Source organism: Mustela putorius, unplaced genomic scaffold (genome assembly GCF_011764305.1).
Source record: "Mustela putorius furo isolate JIRA1106 unplaced genomic scaffold, ASM1176430v1.1 tig00003834_pilon_pilon_pilon, whole genome shotgun sequence".
NCBI classification, from domain to species: Eukaryota; Metazoa; Chordata; class Mammalia; order Carnivora; family Mustelidae; genus Mustela; species Mustela putorius.
In genome coordinates, this window is record NW_025421987.1 from 100760156 (window position 1) to 100783537 (window position 23382).

The 23382-nt window shown below is 35.8% G+C and overlaps 1 protein-coding gene across 4 annotated transcripts in view; it reads left to right on the top strand.

The window, feature by feature from the left end:
• Positions 1–23382, top strand: part of GOLGB1 (golgin B1) — a 116551-nt gene that overhangs the window by 55981 nt on the left and 37188 nt on the right. For all 4 annotated transcript variants that reach the window (XM_004745490.3, XM_013052694.2, XM_004745491.3 and 1 more), the window contains 4 exons: positions 229–631; positions 2114–2223; positions 17998–18106; positions 20945–21018. In XM_004745490.3, coding sequence (XP_004745547.2) covers positions 229–631; positions 2114–2223; positions 17998–18106; positions 20945–21018 — 696 coding nt within the window. The remainder of the gene's footprint in view (positions 1–228; positions 632–2113; positions 2224–17997; positions 18107–20944; positions 21019–23382) is intronic.

Consider the following 23382-nt stretch of genomic DNA (forward strand, 5'->3'; position numbering starts at 1 on the left):
TTATTGAACTTATTTTGTAATGGGAGAGATAGGAAGTAAGAGATAATGGCACAAATAAGTATGTGTGAATATAAATTGTTAAAAGTGTGAAGAAGTGAAAACAGGGTCTTACGCAATTGTAGGTTTGGTCGTGGGTGTCTTGCCCCAGGCTTCACGCAGAAGAGGCACTTCACTATGCTTATGAAAGAATGAATTTATGGCTCATGAGGATTTGCCTTTTTTTCTTAGATTCTCTCTCAGCAATTACAGCAGATGGAAGCTGAGCATAATACTTTAAGGAGCACTGTGGAAAAAGAAAGACAAGAGTCCAAGATTCTGATGGAAAAGATGCAACTTGAGGTGGCAGAGAGAAAATTAGCCTTCCATAACCTCCAGGAAGAAATGCATCATCTTCTGGAACAGCTTGAGCAAGCAGGCCAAGCTCAGGCTGAACTACAGTCTCGGTACAGTGCTTTGGAACAGAAGCACAAAGCAGAAATGGAAGAGAAGATCTCTCACATTTTGAGTCTTCAAAAGACTGAGCAAGAACTACACTCTGCTTGTGATGCTCTAAAGGAGGAAAATTCAAAGCTTGTCCAAGATAAGAGTGAACAGGCAGTTCATTCAGCCCAGACCATTCAACAACTGGAAGGTCAGTATTTGATTGCCTTTCAAGTCCTCTTGTTTAGCACCTGAGTGGCTCCTATTTACAAATTTCTGGGATCTGTTAATGACATGATTTGCTCATGTCAATTGAATAAGTAGAAGAAATAAGAATTCATCTTTTTTGAACTCATTGTCATTTGTCCTTTTTCTGGCTGAAGGTATAATCTGGCTTAGTATTATAATCATTATGGTCATTATAATGTCTCCTAGATTAGAAAGAATGCTATGTGAAAAGTGACCTCCATCTGAAGGGGTCAGTGACTGAAATGAGTAGGATTTGAATTGATTTTTGGAAAACTCAGGATAGATCTAGGTACATAGGTCAGGAGACTGAATTGAATGGAGTCATCCTTACTTCTAAAGATGGATCTAAATACCTATAAGTGATAAACTCTTTTTAAGGAAAACTTTTATCCTTTAAGAAGGTTTAATGAAAAGTAATACAGGTGTACCTGGGTGGCTCAGTTGGTTAAGCATCTGACTCTTGGTTTCAACTCAGGCTCTGATCTCATGGGTTGTGGGATTGAGTCCCACACTGGGCTCCACGCTCAGTATGGCATTGTGGCATCTGCTTGGGATTTTCTCTCTCTTCTCCCTCTGTGCCTCCCCCACCAGAGTGCACATGCTTTCTGTCTTGGTCTCTCTCTCTCTCTCAAATACATAAATAAATTTTAAAAAATAAAGTAATATATGCCTCTAATTTAATTTAATTCTGATAGAATGTTTAAAGGAAAGATTTCAGAAAGGGTTAAGTTGAAGATCTCTATTGAGGAACTAAACATTAACCAGAAAGCCTTGGGGGATATTATGTGGAAACAGTGTATTATATGAGCACATTGTCCTCTTATCTGGACTATGTACATGTTTAGAGTTGTGCTATATTATCTTAGTGGGATTCATAATGCTTCATTGAAGAGTGAAGAAAATAAAATTTAAAAATACTAAAGGCATTTTCAAGGGGGAAAGGAAAAATGACTTTGTGAAAAATTCTAAGACCATTTATTTGACCTTTTTTTTTTTTTTTTTTTTTTTTTTTAAATTTTTTTTTTTTTTTTTTTTTTTTTTTTTTTTTTTTAAAGATTTTATTTATTTATTTGACAGAGAGAAATCACAAGTAGGCAGAGAGGCAGGCAGAGAGAGAGAGAGGAGGAAGCAGGCTCCCTGCTGAGCAGAGAGCCCGATGCGGGACTCGATCCCAGGACCCTGAGATCATGACCTGAGCCGAAGGCAGCGGCTTAACCACTGAGCCACCCAGGCGCCCTTTTAAGGAAGAGGTTTACTGAGATGGCCTTTGGTCCTTCAGAGCATTTAAACCGTTAAAAACTGTTGTTAAAAACATGTTGTCATTGGTATCATAGTTTTAATTAAGAGTGAATAGCATGTGGTGGTATCTCTATAAGGTAATAGCTTACCAAGTTTCAGACTTGCAGCAGAGATCATTTCTATTTATTTACTTTCTTTTCCTTAGATCAACTCCAGCAAAAATCCAAAGAAATTAGTCAATTTCTAAGCAGACCAACATTGCAAAAACATGAAACAGCATCTCAGACTTCTTTCCCAGATACTGAGGATACACAGGTAATTAAATGTATACTTTTAATAATGAGTATGGTCTGTTAATATCTGCTGTATCATACTTGGGTGCTTTAATGAGAATATATTCCAGAAAGTAATATAGGCTTGCTTTAATCCAGAAAATGTTATGTCTTTTATGCCTGATATGATGCTTTTTTGGAGTTGATTCCATTTGAAAGCAGTCTTGAAAAACATTAATTTGTGTCTCAACAATGATTAATGAAAAAAAAAATAGATAACAATCACCATGATCTCAGGAGCCTTTCTGATTCTAAGGTATTAAAATTCTGTATTGAAAACAAATCATTGTTTTTGATCTTGTAATCAGTAATCAGTTTTCTCAGCTGAGAAGTCAGTTTTGTTTTTGGTAGACCGAGATTTGATCCACTTTAATGCACATAATTCAGTCTAACCAGACTTTAAAGTCTATTATAGAAATCATAATCCTCCCATTAATTAATTAAAAGTAAAAGCTTTAATTGCCAGTTAGCTGTTGTTTGGCCAGTATATTCTCTTTTCCTTCTCTAAAAATCTCCATGGGAAGCTAGATTATAATCACCAGAAGGCTGCTTATTCAGCATGATTATCAGAACAAAGAGATTTGTTTGATGATCTTAATTGGCTAGTGTCAAGCTAGGATAGCTGGATTTATTCATGTCCCTTATAAGATGGACAAAACTGACATACATTATGACCTGCAGAATTCCATGGTCCCTGGGCAGTACTGTGCATTGATAAAAATTTTTTGCTCCCTGGTTTCTAGCATCTAGACTTTCCAATCTCTTCTATTCTCAAAATCACAACTTTTTCCTCCAATGTTTAAGAACAGTTTTCAGTAATTGCAAAAAAGGTTGAAAGAATTTGATACTGAACATCTGTATACCCACTATCTAGATATTCTGTCAACATTTTACTATATTTGCTTTATTAAATATCCATCCATTTATCCATCCATCAATTCATCTTATTTTTTTGTGTTTCACAACAAGTTGTAGACATGAGTACCTTTTTCAGCATGCATATATCATTGACTAAATTTTAATATTTATTAATAGTTCTTTTTCTTTGAAGTAAATTTTATAAAACATGAAATGTACAAATATTAAGTATACCTTTCACTGAGTTTTGTCAAATGCATAGACCTGTGTTATCCAAATCCCCGTCAAGATATATCACTATCGCCCTACAAAGTATCCTCATACGCTTTCACAGCCAATCACATCCTAACCTTCTAGAGCTGACCAATGTTCTGTTTTTTTCACCATGGGTTAATTTTGCCTTTTTACAACATCATATAAATGTAATCACACAATATAAATGCTCTTTTTTGTGTAAAGCTTCTTACACTCAGCATGTTTTGAGTTTCATCCAAATTGTTGCATTTATCATAATGTACTGTTTTATATTGCTGAGAAGTACTCCGTTTTGTGAATATACTGCATTTTCCTTTGCATGATTGTGCTGTAATTTCTTGTTGATGAATACCTGGGCTTTTTCATGTTTTGGCCATTATGTTTTAAGTTTTTTTTTTTAATTTTTTATTTTTTATAAACATATATTTTTATCCCCAGGGGTACAGGTCTGTGAATCACCAGGTTTACACACTTCACCCATTATGAATTAAGCTGCTATAAGCATTCTTTTATACAAGTATTTGTGTGGACATGTTTTCAGTAAATACTAGTTGAAGAATTGCTGGCCCAGAGAGTATGTATTTAGTTTTATAAGAAACTGGAAGATCATTTCCCAAAGTTGTATTATTTTATATTCCCACCTAAGATACCTCAGAATTCTAGTTGTTCGACATCTTCTCCAAGATTTGATATTGTTAGTTTAAAAAACTTTAGCCATTCTAATGGGTACATGGTGGTATCTCATAGTTTTAATTTTCATTTCTCTGATGACAAATGGTGTTGAACATTTTTTCTTGAGTTTCTTAGCCATTTGTATGTCTTCTTTTGAGGAAGTATCTTTTCAAGTCATTCCTCTGCATAAAAAATCAAGTTCTTTGTCTTTTAAGGATCAAATAGTAGGGATTCTTTATATATCCTAAATGCCAGTTTGTTTTCAGATCTGTTTGGTGACTGTTTTCTTCCACACTATAGCTTGCCTCCTACTCACATTCTTCATGATGTCTTTTAATTAGCAGACATTTTATAATTTTGATGAAGTCTATTATTTATCAGTTTTTTATGGATGTCATTTTTCTGTGTCCTAACTATGAAACCTTTGCTTAATGCCATGTCATGAAGAATTTTCTCTTGTGTCCTTCCACAGCTTTATGGTTTTTAATTTTCCCACTTAAGTCTCAACCTAACATAAATTTTTGTGTGTAGTGTAAGGTAAGGATCAAAGTTTATTTGGATTGTTGACAGTTTTTGGCGATCATAAATAAAGCCTCTGTGAATATTCTTTTACAAATATTTGTTTGGACCTATGCTCTCTTTGTTCTCAGTAAATATCTGTGAGTGCAATGCTTGGATCATACAGGTTTTTGGGAGGTTTTAAGATCCTGCCAGACTGTTTGCAAAGTGGTTGTACCATTTTCCATTCCCACCACTAGTGTATGAGAGTTACAGGGATAAGCCTCACTTGGTAATGACATATTATCCTTCTATTTTGTTGAATTACATTTGTTAACATTTTGTTTTAAAGTTTTGCATCTGTGTGCATAAGGAATGTTTGTCTGTTGTAGTTTTTTGTAATTTCTTTATCTGGTTTTGCCGTATGAGTAATGCTAGTCTTTAGAATGAATTGGGAAGTATTCTTTCTCTTCAGTTTTTTGGGGAATATTTTGTGTAGACTGGGTACTATTTTCTCCTTAAATGCTTTGTGGAAATTCACCAATGAAACCATCTAGTCCTAGAGTTATCTTTGTGGGTGCATTTTTCTTTACTAATTCCATTTGTAGCTATATGGTTATTCAGGTTATCTGGTTTTTTGTTTGTTTGTTTTGTTTTGTTTTTTTACTGAGCTTGGTGTTTTATATCTTTTAGGGAATTTGTCCACTTATCTAAAGTGTCATATTTATAGGAATAAAGCTGTCCACAATAATACCTTATTATCCCTTTTAATATCTGTAGAACTATGGTGATGTCAGCTCTTTTATTCCTGATATTTGTAATTTGTGTTTTTTTCTTACACAGGTTAGACTGCCCAAAGGTTTACTGACTTTACTGATCTCAGAAAACCAGCTTTGGTTTCATTGATTCTCTGTTGTTTTCTGTTTTCTATTTTATTGATATCTACTTTAATCTTTGTTGTTTCCTTTCTTTTTTTTTTTTTTTTTTACTTTGGATTTGATTTCCCCTTTTCTTAGCTTCTTCTTCTTCTTCTTTTTTTTTTTTCCTTAGCTTCTTAAGGTTGAGGCTGAGCCCCCTGGTTTGAGAACTTTCGTATTTCTGACATAGGTGTTTTGTACTATAAATTTCTCCCTATGATCTTCTTTGGCATATCCCACAAATTCTGTTGTGTTTACATTTTCACTTAGTTCAGAATACTGATTTCCTATTTGATTTTTTCTTTGCCTTGGGTTATTTAGTTTCCAGATATTTGAGGGTGATGTGCCCAGAACTCTTTCTATTACTAATTTTTATTTTAATTCTTTTGTGGTCAGAACATACTTCACATGACTTGAACCTTTTAGAATTGATTGAGACTTTTATGGTCCAGAATGTTGTCTTTTTTGGCAATTGTTCTTTGTGTACTTGAAAATAATGAATACTTTGCTGTTACGGGCTGGAGGGTTCTATAAATGTCAATCATGTAAGGTTGGTTGATAATGTTATTCAAATATACTACGTCTTATTTTTCTGCTCGTTCTCTCAATATTAAAATATCAGTAGTTGTGGACTTATCTATTTCTCCTGTTCTGTCAGGTTTTACATCATATAATTTCAAGCTGTTACCTTGGCTTAAACATTTAGGAATTTTAGTTCTTCATTAACTGACCCGTTTATCATTATGAAATGACCCTCTTTATATCCCTGATGACATTTGTGACACTCTTTGCTTTGAAATGTCCTTTTGTTTGATATTAATATAGCTACTGAACTTTTTTTTTTCCCCAAGATTTTCTTTATTTGAGAGTGAGAGAGCGAGAGCACAGGCAGGGCAAGGGGCAAAGGGAGAAGCTGACTGATCTAACCTGGCACCTGACTTTTCTTTTTACTGGTGTCAACGATACATCTTTTTTTCATTCTGTTATTTTTAATCTGTTTGTGTTTTTGTATTAAAATGCATTGCTTGTATGCAGCACAGAATTTTATTCTGCTTTTTACCAAGTCTGTCAGTTTCTGCCCTGTAAGTTGCAGTGTTCAGACCATTTACATGAGCGTTACTGATTTAATTTTAAAAAGTCTCTCACTTTCTTTTTGTTTTCTTTCTTACCAACTGTTTTATCTTTTTTTAAAAAAATAGGGTGAGTGTTTGTTATAATTTTTTTTCTCTTCTTGCAGGTTATTAGCTAAATTCTTTGTTTTGTTATTCTAGTGGTCACATTATGGATTGTAGTCTGTATCATAGTTTACCTTCAAATAATATTATGCTGCTTCATGTATAGAATAAGAACGTTATACTCACATCCTTGCATTTCTTCACTTCTGGTATTTATGTTACTATTGTTTACTCACATATATATTATAAACAAAAAATACAAAAGTATAACATGTACAAATAAATGGTTACTTAAGTGGTTATTTATTCGATTATTTTTTAAAGACAGTAAAATATTTAACTGTCAATACAGTCACCATTTCTGGTACTTTTTATTCTTTAGGGTAGATCAGGGATTGGCAGTCTATTTCTGCAAAAGGTTGAATAGAAAATATTTGGGCTTTTGGGGCCAATATAGTCTTTTTTGAGCTATTCAACTCTGCCATTATAGAGCAAGAACAAACATAAAGGTAAACAAATTGTTGTGATTGCCTTCCAATAAAACTTTACTTCTAAAAACATGTAGAAGGCCTCAAAAATGCTGAACCCTGGTAAAGTTTCATATTTCCATCTGATATTGTTTTCTTTTTGCCTGAAGGATGTCCTTTAACTTGCATATGTGTTCGTGCCTGTGTGTACATGTGCATGATGGTGCAGGTCTGCTGGTGATGAGTTCTTATATGTCTCAAGACATCTTTATCTCTCCATTGTTGAAGATATTTTTGCTGACTACAGAGATCTACATTGATCGTTTTTTGTTTGTTTGTTTTTTTCCAATGCTTCAAGCCTGCTACCCTACTGTCTTTTTTCTTGCATTTTGCTTTTTTTTTTTTTTTTTTTTTAATAAACATGTATTTTAATCCCCAGGGGTACAGGTCTGTGAATCAGCACTCACCAAAGCACATACCCTCCCCAATGTCCATAACTCCACCCCCCTTCTCCCAACCCACCTCCCCCCAGCAACCCTGAGTTTGTTTTGTAAGATTAAGAGTCACTTAGGTTTGTCTCCCTCCCAATCCCATCTTGTTTCATTGATTCTTCTCCTACCCACTTAAGCCCCCATGTTGCATCACCACTTCCTCATATCAGGGATATGATATGATAGTTGTCTTTCTCTGCTTGACATTTCGCTAAGCATGATACGCTCTAGTTCCATCCACGTTGTCGCAAATGGCAAGATTTCATTTCTTTTGATGGCTGCATAGTATTCCATTGTGTATATATACCACATCTTCTTGATCCATTCAGCTGTTGATGGACATCTAGGTTCTTTCCATAGTTTGGCTATTGTGGACATTGCTGCTATAAACATTCGGGTGCACGTGCCCCTTTGGATCACTACGTTTGTATCTTTAGGGTAATTACCCAGTAGTGCAATTGCTCGGTCATAGGGCAGTTCTATTTTCAAAATTTGAGGAAACTCCATGCTGTTTTCCAGAGTGGCTGCACCAGCTTGCATTCCCACCAAGAGTGTAGGAGGGTTCCCTTTTCTCCGCATCCTCGCCAGCATCTGTCATTTCCTGACTTGTTGATTTTAGCCATTCTGACTGGTGTGAGGTGATATCTCATTGTGGTTTTGATTTGTATTTCCCTGATGCCGAGTGATGTGGAGCACTTTTTCATGTGTCTGTTGGCCATCTGGATGTCTTCTTTGCAGAAATGTCTGTTCATGTCCTCTGCCCATTTCTTGATTGGATTATTTGTTCTTTGGGTGTTGAGTTTGCTAAATTCTTTATAGATTCTGGACACTAGTCCTTTATCTGATAGGTTGTTTGCAAATATCTTCTCCCATTCTGTCAGTTGTCTTTTGATTTTGTTAACTGTTTCCTTTGCTGTGCAAAAGCTTTTGATCTTGATGAAATCCCAATAGTTCATTTTTGTCCTTGCTTCCCTTGTCTATGGCAATGTTTTTAGGAAGATGTTGCTGCGGTTGAGGTCGAAGAGGTTGCTGCCTGTGTTCTCCTCAAGGATTTTGATGGATTCCTTTCGCACATTGAGGGCCTTCATCCATTTTGAGTCTATTTTTGTGTGTGCTGTAAGGAAATGGTCCAATTTCATTTTTCTGCATGTGGCTGTCCAATTTTCCCAACACCATTTATTGAAGAGGCTGTCTTTTTTCCATTGGACATTCTTTCCTGCTTTGTCAAAGATTAGTTGACCATAGAGTTGAGGGTCTATTTCTGGGCTCTCTATTCTGTTCCATTGATCTATGTGTCTGTTTTTGTGCCAGTACCATGCTGTCTTGATGATGACAGCTTTGTAATAGAGCTTGAAGTCCGGAATTGTGATGCCACCAACTTTGGCTTTCTTTTTCAAAATCCCTTTGGCTATTCGAGGTCTTTTCTGTTTCCATATAAATTTTAGAATTATTTGTTCCATTTCTTTGAAAAAGATGGATGGTACTTTGATAGGAATTGCATTAAATGTGTAGATTGCTTTAGGTAGCATAGACATTTTCACAATATTTATTCTTCCAATCCAGGAGCATGGAACATTTTTCCATTTCTTTGTGTCTTCCTCAATTTCTTTATGAGTAATTCATAGTTTTCTGAGTGTAGATTCTGTGCCTCTTTGGTTAGGTTTATTCCTAGGTATCTTATGGTTTGGGGTGCAATTGTAAATGGGATTGACTCCTTAATTTCTCTTTCTTCTGTCTTGTTGTTGGTGTAGAGAAATGCAACTGATTCCTGTGCATTGATTTTATATCCTGACACTTTACTGAATTCCTGTACAAGTTCTAGCAGTTTTGGAGTGGAGTCTTTTGGGTTTTCCACATATAGTATCATATCATCTGTGAAGATTGATAGTTTGACTTCTTCTTTGCAGATTTGGATGCCTTTAATTTCCTTTTGTTACCTGATTGCTGAGGCCAGGACTCCTAGTACTATGTTGAATAGCAGTGGTGATAATAGACATCCCTGCCGTGTTCCTGACCTTAGCGGAAAAGCTTTCAGTTTTTCTGCATTGAGAACGATATTCACAGTGGGTTTTTCATAGATGGCTTTGATGATATTGAGGTGTGTGCCCTCTATCTCTACACTTTGAAGAGTTTTGATCAGGAAGGGATGCTGTACTTTGTCAAATATTTTTCAGCATCTATAGAGTATCATATGGTTCTTGTTCTTTCTTTTATTGATGTGTTGTATCACATTAACTGATTTGCGGATGTTGAACCAACCTTGCAGCCCTGGAATAAATCCCACTTGGTCGTGGTGAATAATCCTTTTAATGTACTGTTGAATCCTATTGGCTAGTATTTTGGTGAGAATTTTCGCATCTGTGTTCATCAAGGATATTGGTCTATAGCTCTCTTTTTTGATGGGATCCTAGTCTGGTTTTGGGATCAAGGTGATGCTGGCCTCATAAAATGAGTTTGGAAGTTTTCCTTCCATTGCTATTTTTTGGAACAGTTTCAGGAGTATAGGAATTAGTACTTCTTTAAATGTTTGGTAGAATTCCCCCGGGAAGCCGTCTGGCCCTGGGCTTTTGTTTGTTTGGAGATTTTTAATGACTGTTTCAATCCCCTTACTGGTGATGGGTCTGTTCAAGCTTTCTACTTCTTCCTGGTTCAGTTGTGGTAGTTTATATGTTTCTAGGAATGCATTCATTTCTCCAGATTGTCAAATTTGTTGGCGTAGAGTTGCTCATAGTATATTCTTATAATAGTTTGTATTTCTTTGGTGTTAGTTGTGATCTCTCCTCTTTCATTCATGATTTTATTTATTTGGGTCCTTTCTCTTTTCTTTTTGATAAGTCTGGCCAGGGGTTTATCAATTTTATTAATTCTTTCAAAGAACCAGATCCTAGTTTCGTTGATTTGCTCTATTGTTTTTTTGGTTTCTATTTCATTGATTTCTGCTCTGATCTTTATGATTTCTCTTCTCCTGCTGGGCTTAGGGTTTCCTTCTTGTTCTTCCTCCAGCTCCTTTAGGTGTAGGGTTAGGTTGTGTACCTGAGACCTTTCTTGTTTCTTGAGGAAGGCTTGTACCACTATATATTTCCCTCTCAGGACTGCCTTTGTTGTGTCCACAGATTTTGAACCGTTGTATTTTCATTATCATTTGTTTCTATGATCTTTTTCAATTCTTCTTTAATTTCCCGGTTGATCCATTCATTCTTTAGAAGGATGCTGTTTAGTCTCCATGTATTTGGGTTCTTTCCAAACTTCCTTTTGTGGTTGAGTTCTAGCTTCAGAGCATTGTGGTCTGAAAATATGCAGGGAATGATCCCAATCTTTTGATACCGGTTGAGTCCTGATTTAAAACCGAGAATGTGATCTATTCTGGAGAATGTTCCATGTGCACTAGAGAGCAATGTGATTCTGTTGCTTTGGGATGAAATGTTCTGAATATATCTGAAATGTACATCTATTCCCGTGTGTCGTTTAAGGCCTTTATTTCCTTGCTGATCTTTTGCTTGGATGATCTGTCCATTTCAGTGAGGGGAGTGTTAAAGTCCCCTACTAGTATTGTATTATTGTTGATGTGTTTCTTTGATTTTGTTATTAATTGGTTTATATAGTTGGCTGCTCCCACATTGGGGGCATAGATATTTAAAATTGTTAGATCTTCTTGTTGGACAGACCCTTTGAGTATGATATAGTGTCCTTCCTCATCTCTTATTATAGTCTTTGGCTTAAAATCTAATTGATCTGATATAAGGATTGCCACTCCTGCTTTCTTCTGATGTCCATTAGCATGGTAAATTCTTTTCCACCCCCTCACTTTAAATCTGGAGGTGTCTTCGGGCTTAAAATGAGTTTCTTGTAGGCAACATATAGATGGGTTTTGTGTTTTTATCCATTCTGATACCCTGTGTCTTTTGATTGGGGCATTTAGCCCATTAACATTCAGGGTAACTATTGAGAGATATGAATTTAGTGCCATTGTATTGCCTGTAAGGTGACTGTTAATGTATATTGTCTCAGTTCCGTTCTGATCTACCACTTGTAGGCTCTCTCTTTGCCTAGAGGATCCCTTTCAATATTTCCTGTAGAGCTGGTTTGGTATTTGCAAATTCTTTCAGTTGTTGTTTGTCCTGGAAGCTTTTAATCTCTCCTTCTATTTTCAATGATAGCCTAGCTGGATATAGTATTTTTGGCTGCATGTTTTTCTCGTTTAGTGCTCAGAAAATATTATGCCAGCTCTTTCTGGCCTGCCAGGTCTCTGTGGATAAGTCAGCTGCCAATCTAATATTTTTACCATTGTATGTTACAGACTTCTTTTCCCGGGCTGCTTTCAGGATTTTCTCTTTGTCACTGAGACTTGTAAATTTTACTATTAGGTGACGGGGTGTGGGCCTATTCTTACTGATTTTGAGGGGCGTTCTCTGAACCTCCTGAATTTTGATGCTCATTCCCTTTGCCATATTGGGGAAATTCTCCCAAATAATTCTCTCCAGTATACCTTCTGCTCCCCTCTCTCTTTCTTCTTCTTCTGGAATCCCAATTATTCTAATGTTGTTTCGTCTTATGGTGTCACTTATGTCTCGAATTCTCCTCTGGTGGTCCAGTAGCTGTTTGTCCCTCTTTTGCTCAGCTTCTTTATTCTCTGTCATTTGGTCTTCTATATCACTAATTCTTTCTTCTGCCTCATTTATCCTAGCAGTGAGAGCCTCCATTTTTGATTGCACCTCATTAATAGCTTTTTTCATTTCAACTTGGTTAGATTTTAGTTCTTTTATTTCTCCAGAAAGGGCTTTTATATATCCTGAGAGGGTTTCTCTAATATCCTCCATGCCTTTTTCGAGCCCGGCTTCAACCTTGAGAATTGTCATTCTGAACTCTAGATCTGACATATTACCAATGTCTGTATTGATTAGGTCCCTAGCCTTCGGTACTGCCTCTTGTTCTTTTTTTTGTGGTGAATTTGTCCGCCTTGTCATTTTGTCCAGATTAGAATATATGAAGGAGCAAGTAAAATACTAAAAGGGTGGCAACAACCCCAGGACAGTATGCTTTAACCAAATCAGAAGAGATCCCAAATCGTGAGGGGGGAGAAAAGGGATAAAAAGAGGTTCAAAAAGAAAGAAAAAAAAAAAGAAAATAAGAAAAGAAAAGAATTTTAAAAAAGAAAACGAATAAAGAAAAATACAAAAAGCAAAAAATATATATATTAGATAAACAAGTTAAAAAACGTTAAAGAAGAAAAGGGGAAAAGTTAAAAAAAATTTTAGCAGAAGAAGAGAAAAAAAATGAAAAAGAAAAAAATTAAATTAACTGCAAGACTAAAAAAAATCACAGGGAAAAAAAAAATAGAAAATCACAGGGAGAAAGCCATGAATTCTGTGCTTTGCTTTCTCTTCCTCTGGAATTCTGCTGCTCTCCTTGGTATTGAAACCGCACTCCTTGGTAGGTGAACTTGGTTTTGGCTGGATTTCTTGTTGATCTTCTGGGGGATGGGCCTGGTGTAGTGATTCTCAAGTGTCTTTGCCCCAGGCGGAATTGCTCCGCCCTTACCAGGGGCCGGGCTGAGTAATCCACTCGGGTTTGCTTTCAGGAGCTTTTGTTCCCTGAGCGCTTTCCCTAGAGTTCTGGAGGACGGGAATACAAATGGCGGCCTCTTGGTCTCCGGCCTGGAGGAGCCGAGAGCCCGGGGCCCCACTCCTCAGTGCACCCTTAGAGAACAGCACCCAGTAACTTCCTTCTGCCTGACCTCCGGCCGCGCTCCGAGTTCAGCGAGCCTGCAGCCGGCTCAAGGTAACCCTGAGCTGTGATCTTACTGTCGGCTCTGTCTCTGTAGCTGGCTTTTCCGTTCCAATATCCGCAGTCTCTGCGACACTCAGACACCCCGATCCTTCAGTGACCCTGCGGGACCTGAGGCCATGCTGACCCCTTTGGGCTTCGCCCCGGTTTAGCCTCTGCAGCAATGTCCCTAAGCGGAACAGACTGTTAAAAGTCCTGATTTTGTGCTCCGTTGCTCCACCGCTTGCGGGGAGCCGGCCCCTCCCCCTTGGGTCTATCTTCTTGTCGCTTTGGATTCACTTCGCCACCGGTCCTACCTTTCAGAAAGTGGTTGTTTTTCTGTTTCCAGAATTGCTGTTCTTCTTCTGTTCGATCTGCCGATGGATTTTCAGGTGTTTGCAATCTTTAGAGAAGCTATATAGCTGATCTCCTGCTAGCTGATGTAGTCTCAGCCTGCTACTTCTCTGCCATCTTGACTCCTCCCCTGCATTTTGCTTTTGACAAGAAATCTGCTATCATTCTTGTCTTCTTCTTTTTTTTTCCCCTGGCTTTTAGGATTTTTATAACTGGTTTAGGCTTTACCTTAGTGTAGTTTTCTTCGTATTTTTTGTGCTTGGAGTTCATGGAGCCTTTTAAATCTTTGTGTTCATAGTTTTTATCAGTTCGGAAAATTTTCTGCCATAAACCAGTCAAATAAGTTCTTCTGATTCTCTCCCCTCCTTTGGGGATTTCATTCAGTCATATATTATTAGATTATTTGAAGTTTTTCCAGAACCCACTGATGCTGTTTTAATGGTTTTGGATTCTTTTTTTCTTTCATTTTAGTTCCTATTTCATGTCTTCAGGTTCACTTATCTTTTCTCCCTTAATGTCCAATTTGTTATTAATCCCATCTCATGTTTTATTTAACTGAAACATTGAGATTTTCTTCTCTAGAAGTGTTCTTGGGCTTTAAAAATATATATTCTGTGGTTTTATTTGATCTTTTAGCATATACAGAATGCAGTTAAAACTATTTAAATTAATTTATTAATTTATTTATTTTAAGTAGGCTCCATGCTGGGCATGTCAGGCTTGAAGTTGCAACCCTCACATCAAGACCAGAGCTGACCAAGAGTCAGATGCTTAACGAACTGAGCCACCCAGTTATATTTCATTGAAATATAGTTGACACACAGTGTTAACATTAGTTTCAAGTGTACAACCTGGTGATTCAACAATTCTTTACATTTTGCAAAGCTCACCATACATGCTATTATAATACCTTACTATATTCCCCAAGCTGCTGCTTTCGTCCATGTAACTTACTCATTCCATAACTGGAAGCCAGTACCTCCCACTCCCCTTCACCCATTTTGCCCATTCCTGGTTACCATCCCCCCCTGGTTACCATCTTTTTTTTCACCGTATTTATGGGTCTCTTTCTGCTTTTTATTTTTTTATTTTGTGTTTTAGATTCCACATAAAAGTTTAATCATACAATATTTATCTTTCCTTGTCTGTAAAGTCCTTATCTTTTAATTCTAACATCTGTGTCAGTCCTGGGTCAGTTTCAGTTGGTTATTCCCTTCATTGTTGCTTATATTTTGCTCTGTGCATACCTAATGCTCTTCGATTGGTTGCCATACGCTGTGGTACTGTGTATATTTGTATTCACATAAATATTAATGGGATGCTGTTAAGTTACTTGAAAAAAATTTGATCATTTTGGGTCTTGCTTCTTTGATTTATTAGGCAGGTCTCTATCAGTACTCAGTCAGTCATTCCTTGATAAGGTACCTCACTGAGTGTGCTACTTGATACCTTGCAAAGTCTGTTTTCCACATTTGGCTGTGGGAATAAGCACTCCTCCAGGTCCTGTGCAAGCACCAAGTGTTGTTTTCTAATCTCTTCAGACGGTTTTGTATAGTTCTGATAGCCTTGTATGATTTCCTCACATCCATGTCCTGCTCTGTACCCTACCAGATACTTGTTGGGGATCGTCTGCAGACCTCCAGGGTTTTTTCTGTATGCAGCTCTCTCCTGTATGGTGCCGTTTTCTGAACTTCACATACCTTGATTTCCCTCCTCAACTCAAGGATTCAGCTAGGCTCTGCCTAGGTTCTCACTTCTTGGGTCACAGCCTGGAAATTGGCCTAATGCATTAAGCTTGGTCAGGTGTAGGCTCACCTCATTCTTTCCCACCTCTTAGGGATCACTCTCCTTAGTTGCCTGATCCCTAGTATTTTGAAAATTATTGTTTCATTATTTTTTCTTTTTTGTGTGTGGTTGTTTCAGGTGGGAGGATAAATCTGTTCCATTTTATTCTCTGTTTGGCAGAAACTAAAGTCTTCTATTGGATTTTTATATCTTTTTACAAAAATGTTAAGTGGTTGTTCTAGGAAGTATGATATACATTTTTAACTATTCTGTCTTCTTAGAGTAATTACTTGACAATTTCACCTAAAATGTAGAGACCTTGTCATCATAAATCATTTTCCTGTTCTTTATGCTGTAGGTCCTGTATATGTTACATTAATGAAAGAAGTCCCATAACACAATTTTAACATTTATATTTTAAACAGTCATGTGTATTTGAAAGAACTTAAGAGGAAAATGTTGACCTTTATATTTGCCAATATGTTTACTATTTGTGATGCACTTTCCTATCTGATAATCACATTTCTATCTGATAATATTTTCCTTTGGCCTCTAAAATGCCCTGTGGTATCTTTGTAATGAAAGTCTATTGGTGAAAAAATTCTTCGTTTTCTCTTATCTAAAAATGTCTTTATTTTGGTTTTATTCCTGAATGATATTTTATACTAGATATATAATTCTGGATGGACAGAATTCAGGACTTTAAAGATTCTGTGTTACTCTTTCCTGGCCTGCATTTTTCTCCCAGCAGTTGGTCCAATTATTCAAATTATTGTTCCCCTCCCTATAAAGTATTTTTTTTTCTTGCGTGATTTTAAGGCTTTTCTCCTTATCTTTGTCTGTGACATACTTAGTTGGGGTTTTCTTTGTAATTTTCTCACCAAGCTTTTGTTGGATTTCTTATATATATAAACTTATATGGGGGAAAATTTTTGCCATTATTTCTTCAAGTAATATTTTTCTCTCCATTATGTCCTTGCTCTCCTATGGTACTCCAATTACAAGTATATTGAACCTTTTATTTTTTTTCACAAGTTGCTGAGGCTCTGTTCACTTTCTTTTTTCTTTCATACTTAAGATTGGATAATTTCTGTTGATCTGTCTTAAAGTTCACTAAGACTTTCTTCTTTCATTAGATTCTACTATTAAGCCTACTGACTGAGTATTTCATTTCAGATGTTCTGTTTTTTAGTTCTAGAATTTCTGGGTAGCTCATTCTTTTGTAGTTTATACTACTAAGATTTCCTATCTTTTCATTCATTATGACTATATTTTCCTTTATGTCCTGAGCATACTTATAATAGCTTCTTTAAAATTCTTTTTTTCTAGTTCTAAAATCTGCATCATTTTGTGTTTGGTGTTTGTTGATTATGTTTTTTCTTGAAAATAGGTGATATTTCCTTGTTTCTTGGTGTGACGAGTGATTCTGTATCATAACCTGAATATTGTGAATGTTTTGTTCATAAGATTCTCTTCTTTCTAAAACTCTGAAGAGTCCTGATTACTTTTTGGAAGCCAGTAATTGGATTCAAACCACAAACTCTGGCCTGTCATGGGTAGCATTCAAAACTCAATTATTTTTGCCTTAACACTTCTGTTTTGAGTCAGCCCTGCAAATGTATAGTTCATTCTTCAGCCAGAGATTGGGCTAAGTTTACACATAGAATTTAGGGCTCCCTCTGCTAGAGTTTTTTCTCCTTGCTTTAATTTTGCTTCTCATAGTCTGGCAGCTGTGGTTCTCCCAAAGTCTGTCTCCTCATTTTCCAAGTTCTCATTCTGTGGCTTTTCTATCAGTGTTTTACTTGCTCTGTGTACTGCAGACTGAGAACCTTCAGGATAAAAGTCATAATTCCTTAAACTCATCTCTTGTCATTTCTTTAACCATCAAATGAAGATTTAGGACAGAATGAGCTATAAAGACCCTCAAGGCTCAAAAATTCTACACTTTTATGAAGAATTGCATAGAATAATCCTCTTGGAGAAGAAAACATACAAAATGACCTACAACTAAGGATGTGTTGTAGGAAAACCAAACTAATATGTATGCATAAATGAAGCACAATATAATTTTTATTATTCTTGGAAAAAACAAAAATGGTTACAGCTCTTCTTCCTTTCTTAAAGTTTACATGTTAACTTTTGTTCATGTTCTTTTTTGGGAGTCTCTCTTCATGTTTAGTCTCCTATACTAGAGTGACCTTATTATTAAATGCCATTAATTAAACTTTATAATATTACTTAATGGACCTGAAAATCTTTTTTCTTATGCAACAGACTTGAGATTTCTTTGTAATCCAGGGTCCATTTTAAAATTTGAAAGCCACTGAACTAGAAGTGTGTATGAAAGATTTTCTGTCTTCTGATAAAAAGCATTACTTTAAAGATGCAGAAAAGTAGATGCAATTTTTAATATATTTTCATGGTAGAGAACTTAGAGAAGACAAAAATGCCAGAGACTCTCTCGGCATTACTGTGAAGCTTTTCACTGAGAATCATTAATTTGTTGTCTTTCTATAATTTAGGCAGTCACTGAGGAGAAGATTGGCTTTTTGCCGAAGCAAGTGGTAGAACTAGAGAATGAAAAGAGAGCTTTTAGTTCTATAGAAGTGGAAGAGCTGAAAGCTGAGAATGGTATGTATAAATGAAAACAATAATTCTGTGTTTTTAACCCACATGAGCCTCTACTTTTATCACATATATAACATGTAGATTTTCTGATTCTATGACAATAAAGATTTTAGCACAGCTGGTAGTTATTGAAGATAGGATTAATAGACACTAAACAATTAAAGCACCATACCAGTATTTATGTAAGTGTAGCATTTTGCATTATGGGCTATAAATGCTGTAGGATATCTGTATTATATTTATTTTGGAGTAGTCAAGGAGTCTTTTCAAGAGCATGGCTTCAATAGGACCTTAATAAGAAGACAGATTTTTAAATAGGCAAATGAAAAAAGAAAGGACATTCCTAGTAATAAATTTTGGGGATGAGGTAACAGAGATCGGTATAAATAAAAGTCCAAAAGTAGAAAACATTTTGGGTTTTGCTCATGCTCTATACCGCTTAGAACCCTATGCTTTTAGCCAGGCTAATTCTCACTCATTTTTCAGGCCTTAACTAGGATATTATCTTTTTCAGGAATTTGACCCTGATCCCTGTTAGTTGGGTTAAATTTTTGTACCTCTATAACATCTTGCATTTCTTTAACATTGTATTAAAATCATCTGTTAATGTTTATATTTTATTCTGTAAGCTCTTCAGAGATAAAGTACAAGCCTTTCAAGTGTAAGAACCCTTTTTCTTTTTCATCTCTGCTTTACTTTTTACCAAGAACTAGTATAGTTCCTGGCAAATAGTGGCTGCCTAATAAAGTTTTGTTGGATTGAAGTAAAGTTAGCATTTTATTCTGGTAGACTGTGTGTGAATAGTTGGTAAAAATACTTCCTTCCATTTATCATTTACCTTACAAGAACCTCAGTGCATTTAGTAACATGTAGTTAATAGTGCATTAATAATCTATTTTATTCTTGATAAACTGGACTATTGTGCTTTATCTTCTATGAGTGAAAATGAATTTGTACCATTTCTTAAACTCTAAAGACAGTATTTCACCTTAACTATCTTTCAGTTCTATTTAACTCTAAATACTATGGATTATATATTTTTATTAGACCATTCCCACCATTGCTGATAAATAAACACCACCACAAATTCTGCTCATTATTCAACAGCACTTAAAGTATTTCTTTGAGACCTTATCCATGATGTTTACTTTGCAATTTTGCAGACAATGCCTGTCAGTCATGTAGCTCATTGTAGTTTGCTTTTTCCTGCAGGGATCAATGGCATTAAGATTTTTCATACTAGTTTTTGTGTTTGGTCTCAGGTTACTTTTGCTTTATGTGTCATCTTCTATTCAACTCACCTTTTGTACTTCTATTTCTATGGAAACTTCCATTTCTATGACTGTACCTCTTCAAATAATCTTGTGAGCTGTCTGAACACATTATATACTGTCTTGAATTCATTTGTTTCATGAATTGTCATTCATTCATTTAGCAGATTTCCATGGTATCTATTATATGCACAGTAATCTGCCACGGACACTGCCCTGAACATAATAGAGGGGAAGATAGGCCATAAGCAGGTATATTAATAAGAACATTTCAGAGAGTGATAAGTATTAGGATAAAAATCAAATAGATAGGTGCAGGTATGCCTGGGGGAAGAGGAAAGAAGATTTAGAGTGGTCAAGGTAGGCCTCTCTGTTAACTTGAAACCTGTGATTAAAAGGGAATAGCCATGCGAACAGGCTAAGCAAAGAGCATTCCAAGCAGAGGAAAAAAAGGGCAGATACCATGGGGTCTGAATAAACTTGATGTGTTTGCAGACAGAAATAAGACCAGTATTTTGGGAGCAGAGTGAACAAAAAAGGGGCAGTGCAGAAGAGGTTGTAGAATAGGTGGGGTCAACTCCTGAGAGCCCATGTAAGTCATGTAAAGACAACTAGATGTAGTATACAAAATGTGCTTTTTTCTCTTTAATATATCTGTCTTAGCTTCTCTGAAAGAGTATAAACTTCTTGGGGGCATATTATCAGTAAGTTTTCTATCCTCCAAGGTACTACGTCCCCTTCATGTGTGAGTATGTGTGTGCATGTGCATGAAAATAGAACATGGGGTAGAACTTGGAAGACCGGATTATGAGCCTAGCTCTCTGTGAACTAGCTGTAGGTCATGTCATTCTTTGTTTCCTTAGATGGTCACTAAGGAGATTGGATAGCTCTTTTCTAGTGCTAAAATTTGCTGTCTTTATGAATATATGTGAAAGAACATTGAAGACATTTAATGACTATATTAATGTAAAATGTGTATATATATATATTTTTAAGATTTATTTAGTTTAGAGAGAGGGAAAGAGTGTGTGTGAGCAGGGGGGAGGGAAAAAGAAGATGGAGAGAGATCCTTAAGCAGACTCCCCACTTAGCGCAGAGCCCAGTGCAGGGCTCAATCCTAGAACCCTGACATCATGATCTGAGCTGAAATCGAGACTTGGCTGGTTAACCAACTGAGCCACCCACACACCACTAATGTAAGATGCATATTATGAAAAGAGTAGGATTATGGATAAACCAAGGCAAATTTATTCCCCTACAAGGCCCAAATTATGCCACAGAAATAGCTGCTACTTACATGCTCTGGCATCCTTCTCCTTTAAAGCCCTTCACTATTTATATATCTCACTCAGACTAATTAACCATTCTATCTTATTTTCACTATTCTGTCTTATATCTCATCTTCTCTTGCCACTTCTTTGCCACATAAATCTTTTATCTTCACAAAATATTTTATTTCTTTCCTCTTGATTATTTCATGTATCTCAAATAACCTCACACACAATCATGCCTCTGTTTTCTCAAACACTCTACATAAATCATCTAAGGATATTTATTTTGTGACTTTCAGAAAAACTATCTTCTCATATTACTCTCTTGGAGGCTCAGAATAGAAGTGGAAAGGCAGATAGAGAAGTCAGTGAGGTAAGTGATATGTTCTTAAAATAACCAGAATGTGAACTAGATCAAGAGGAGTTAGCTTCAAATGTAAGCATTTCTGCAGTTTTCTAATGTTGACCAAGCATTACAATACCTAGAAAGTGCGATCTATTTTAAAAAGTCATAATGGTTATTATTTCCCATTTAGTCTCATTTATTTGTGAATATTTGGATTTTTAAAATATGTCCTGAAGCAAAGTACAAGCGCAGTAGCCATTTATTTGGAATTTTCTAATCCATTTCTCAAACTGGGTTATTATTTATCTCAAATTCTTTCCCATCTCAGAAAAGTTTCTCAGTGAGGTTAGATAAAATCTCTAGTTCCCCTCCACTAAATTGGCATAGGTTCATTTCGGGTTATATTAAAAAGGGAATTTTTGGAGATTGGTGCTTTTTTAATAACCTGAAAATTACTATAAGAAATATGTGGCTCTTTAATATTCTGTTGATTTAAGATTATTGGTAGCTGTATTGTGTTTAATTAGCTTTATTCTTCCAATCAAGAAGTCCATAATAGAGTCATAAATGGCCTTGAGGAATAATGTAACTTTTTAACAGAAGTATCTGCAAAATAAATAAATAAATAAATAGCATCTGCTTAATTATTAGAGTTCTTCAGAGAGACAAAATAGGGAGTATGTATATATGTAGAGAAAGATTTATTTTAAGGGAATTGGTTCATATAGTTGTGGAAGCTGGCAAATCCAAAATCTATAGGGTAGGTGAGCCAATAGGCTGGAGACCTAGGGAAGATTGATAGTTTCAGGTCTGAAGGCAGTCTGATGACAGAATTCCCTCTGGAAGTGCTCTGTCTTTTTGTTGTTGTTGTTAAAGCCTTCAGCTGATTGGATGAGGTCTAATTGTATTATGGAGGGGTAATCTACTCAAACTCCACTGATTTAAATATTAATCTCACCTAAAAAAAAAATCTTCACAGAAGCATCAGGAATAATGTTTGACCAAGTATTTAGTATGCCCTAGCCAACTTGACAGTAAAATTAACCACTACACTTATATTCAGTATCTTTTGATGGGGCTACTTGGGAAAAGGAAACTAAATTTTGAAAGTTGTAGCATTATATGGATACTGGCAGAGGAAAATGAATCTTGTTTGTGCAAGCAGGTGCTTAATTTTTTAAGATGCTTAGCAGTAGTATCTAGTGAAAGCAAGATAACTTAGATAAAAAAAAGAGGAACAGATAAGAAAGATGGTAATCTCTTAAGAAAAAGAAAATACCAGAAGGGAGAACAAATAAACAGAGAACAATGAAAAAGAAAGGTGGGGAAACACACACACAGAAATTGTGTTTGTGCCTAGGATGATCCTTTGGGGTAAGAGAAAGTGAGTAGAAAATGTTCATAGAATGTGTAAGCTCAGCTGAAAGGGGACTAGTATTAGCAGAAAAAGTAATGGCAGTAGCTGGGAAAAGCTACTTTTGGTTTTGGGAAAGTTCTTTGGTTCTCTGTTCTCTCATTGTGGATAACATTGATTTTTTTTTTTCACTTGAGCCAAAAAGTTGATTGAATTTTATAGATATCCTAGGGAGCAGCAGAGGGTGTGACCAAGGGAAGGAGTAGAGTGAGTGAAGTGGCATGACAAAAAGAGGAAATAAGGATACTTAAGGTGAGAGAGAGAACAAAAAAGGAATCATATTGAAGTCTTCTGGCAGCAGGAGTGATACCTTGACTGTATCAGGTCTTTAATGTATATAGGGATGGATAAAATTGGAATGTGACTTGAAGAAATTATAAAGGAATTTTTCTATGTGTTTAAATAGTGTGTTTAGTTTTAGTCTTCAGAAATTTGAGTATGGATAATGCAGAGAGCAAAGAATTTTAAATGATTAAGAATAATGATCATGAAAAATGATAATCTTTCTTAAATAACTTTAAAAATGAATGTTTTTTGTTCAGTGGCTGAGAATGCTATCAACATAGTAGCAAATACTTCTTGAATATTTTCTGTGTGCCAGCTTTTGCTAATAGAGGGCGGAGCTAAGATATGAATTCAGACAGTTGGGCTGCAGAAAATGTACTCTTGGCCACTACATTATTTGACAGTCCTATGGGTGGGGGTTTTTTTTTTTTTTTTTCTCATATCAAATTGAAATTTTTTTCTGGGAAAAAAAAATGGTGCTATTGGCAAAGATGGAGATTTTATTGTGTACACTGAACCCAAATTCATTTAGTAAAATTCTAATGAAATTTATCAGGAGATTAACTGATTCTGTTTCCCCGGAAGACAGTTATAAAAATAATATATATGGGTTGAGCAGTCTAACACAGTTATCTTTGTAATAATAATAGTATTTTGTCAAGCAAGTCTGTAATTTCATACCCAACCCTCTA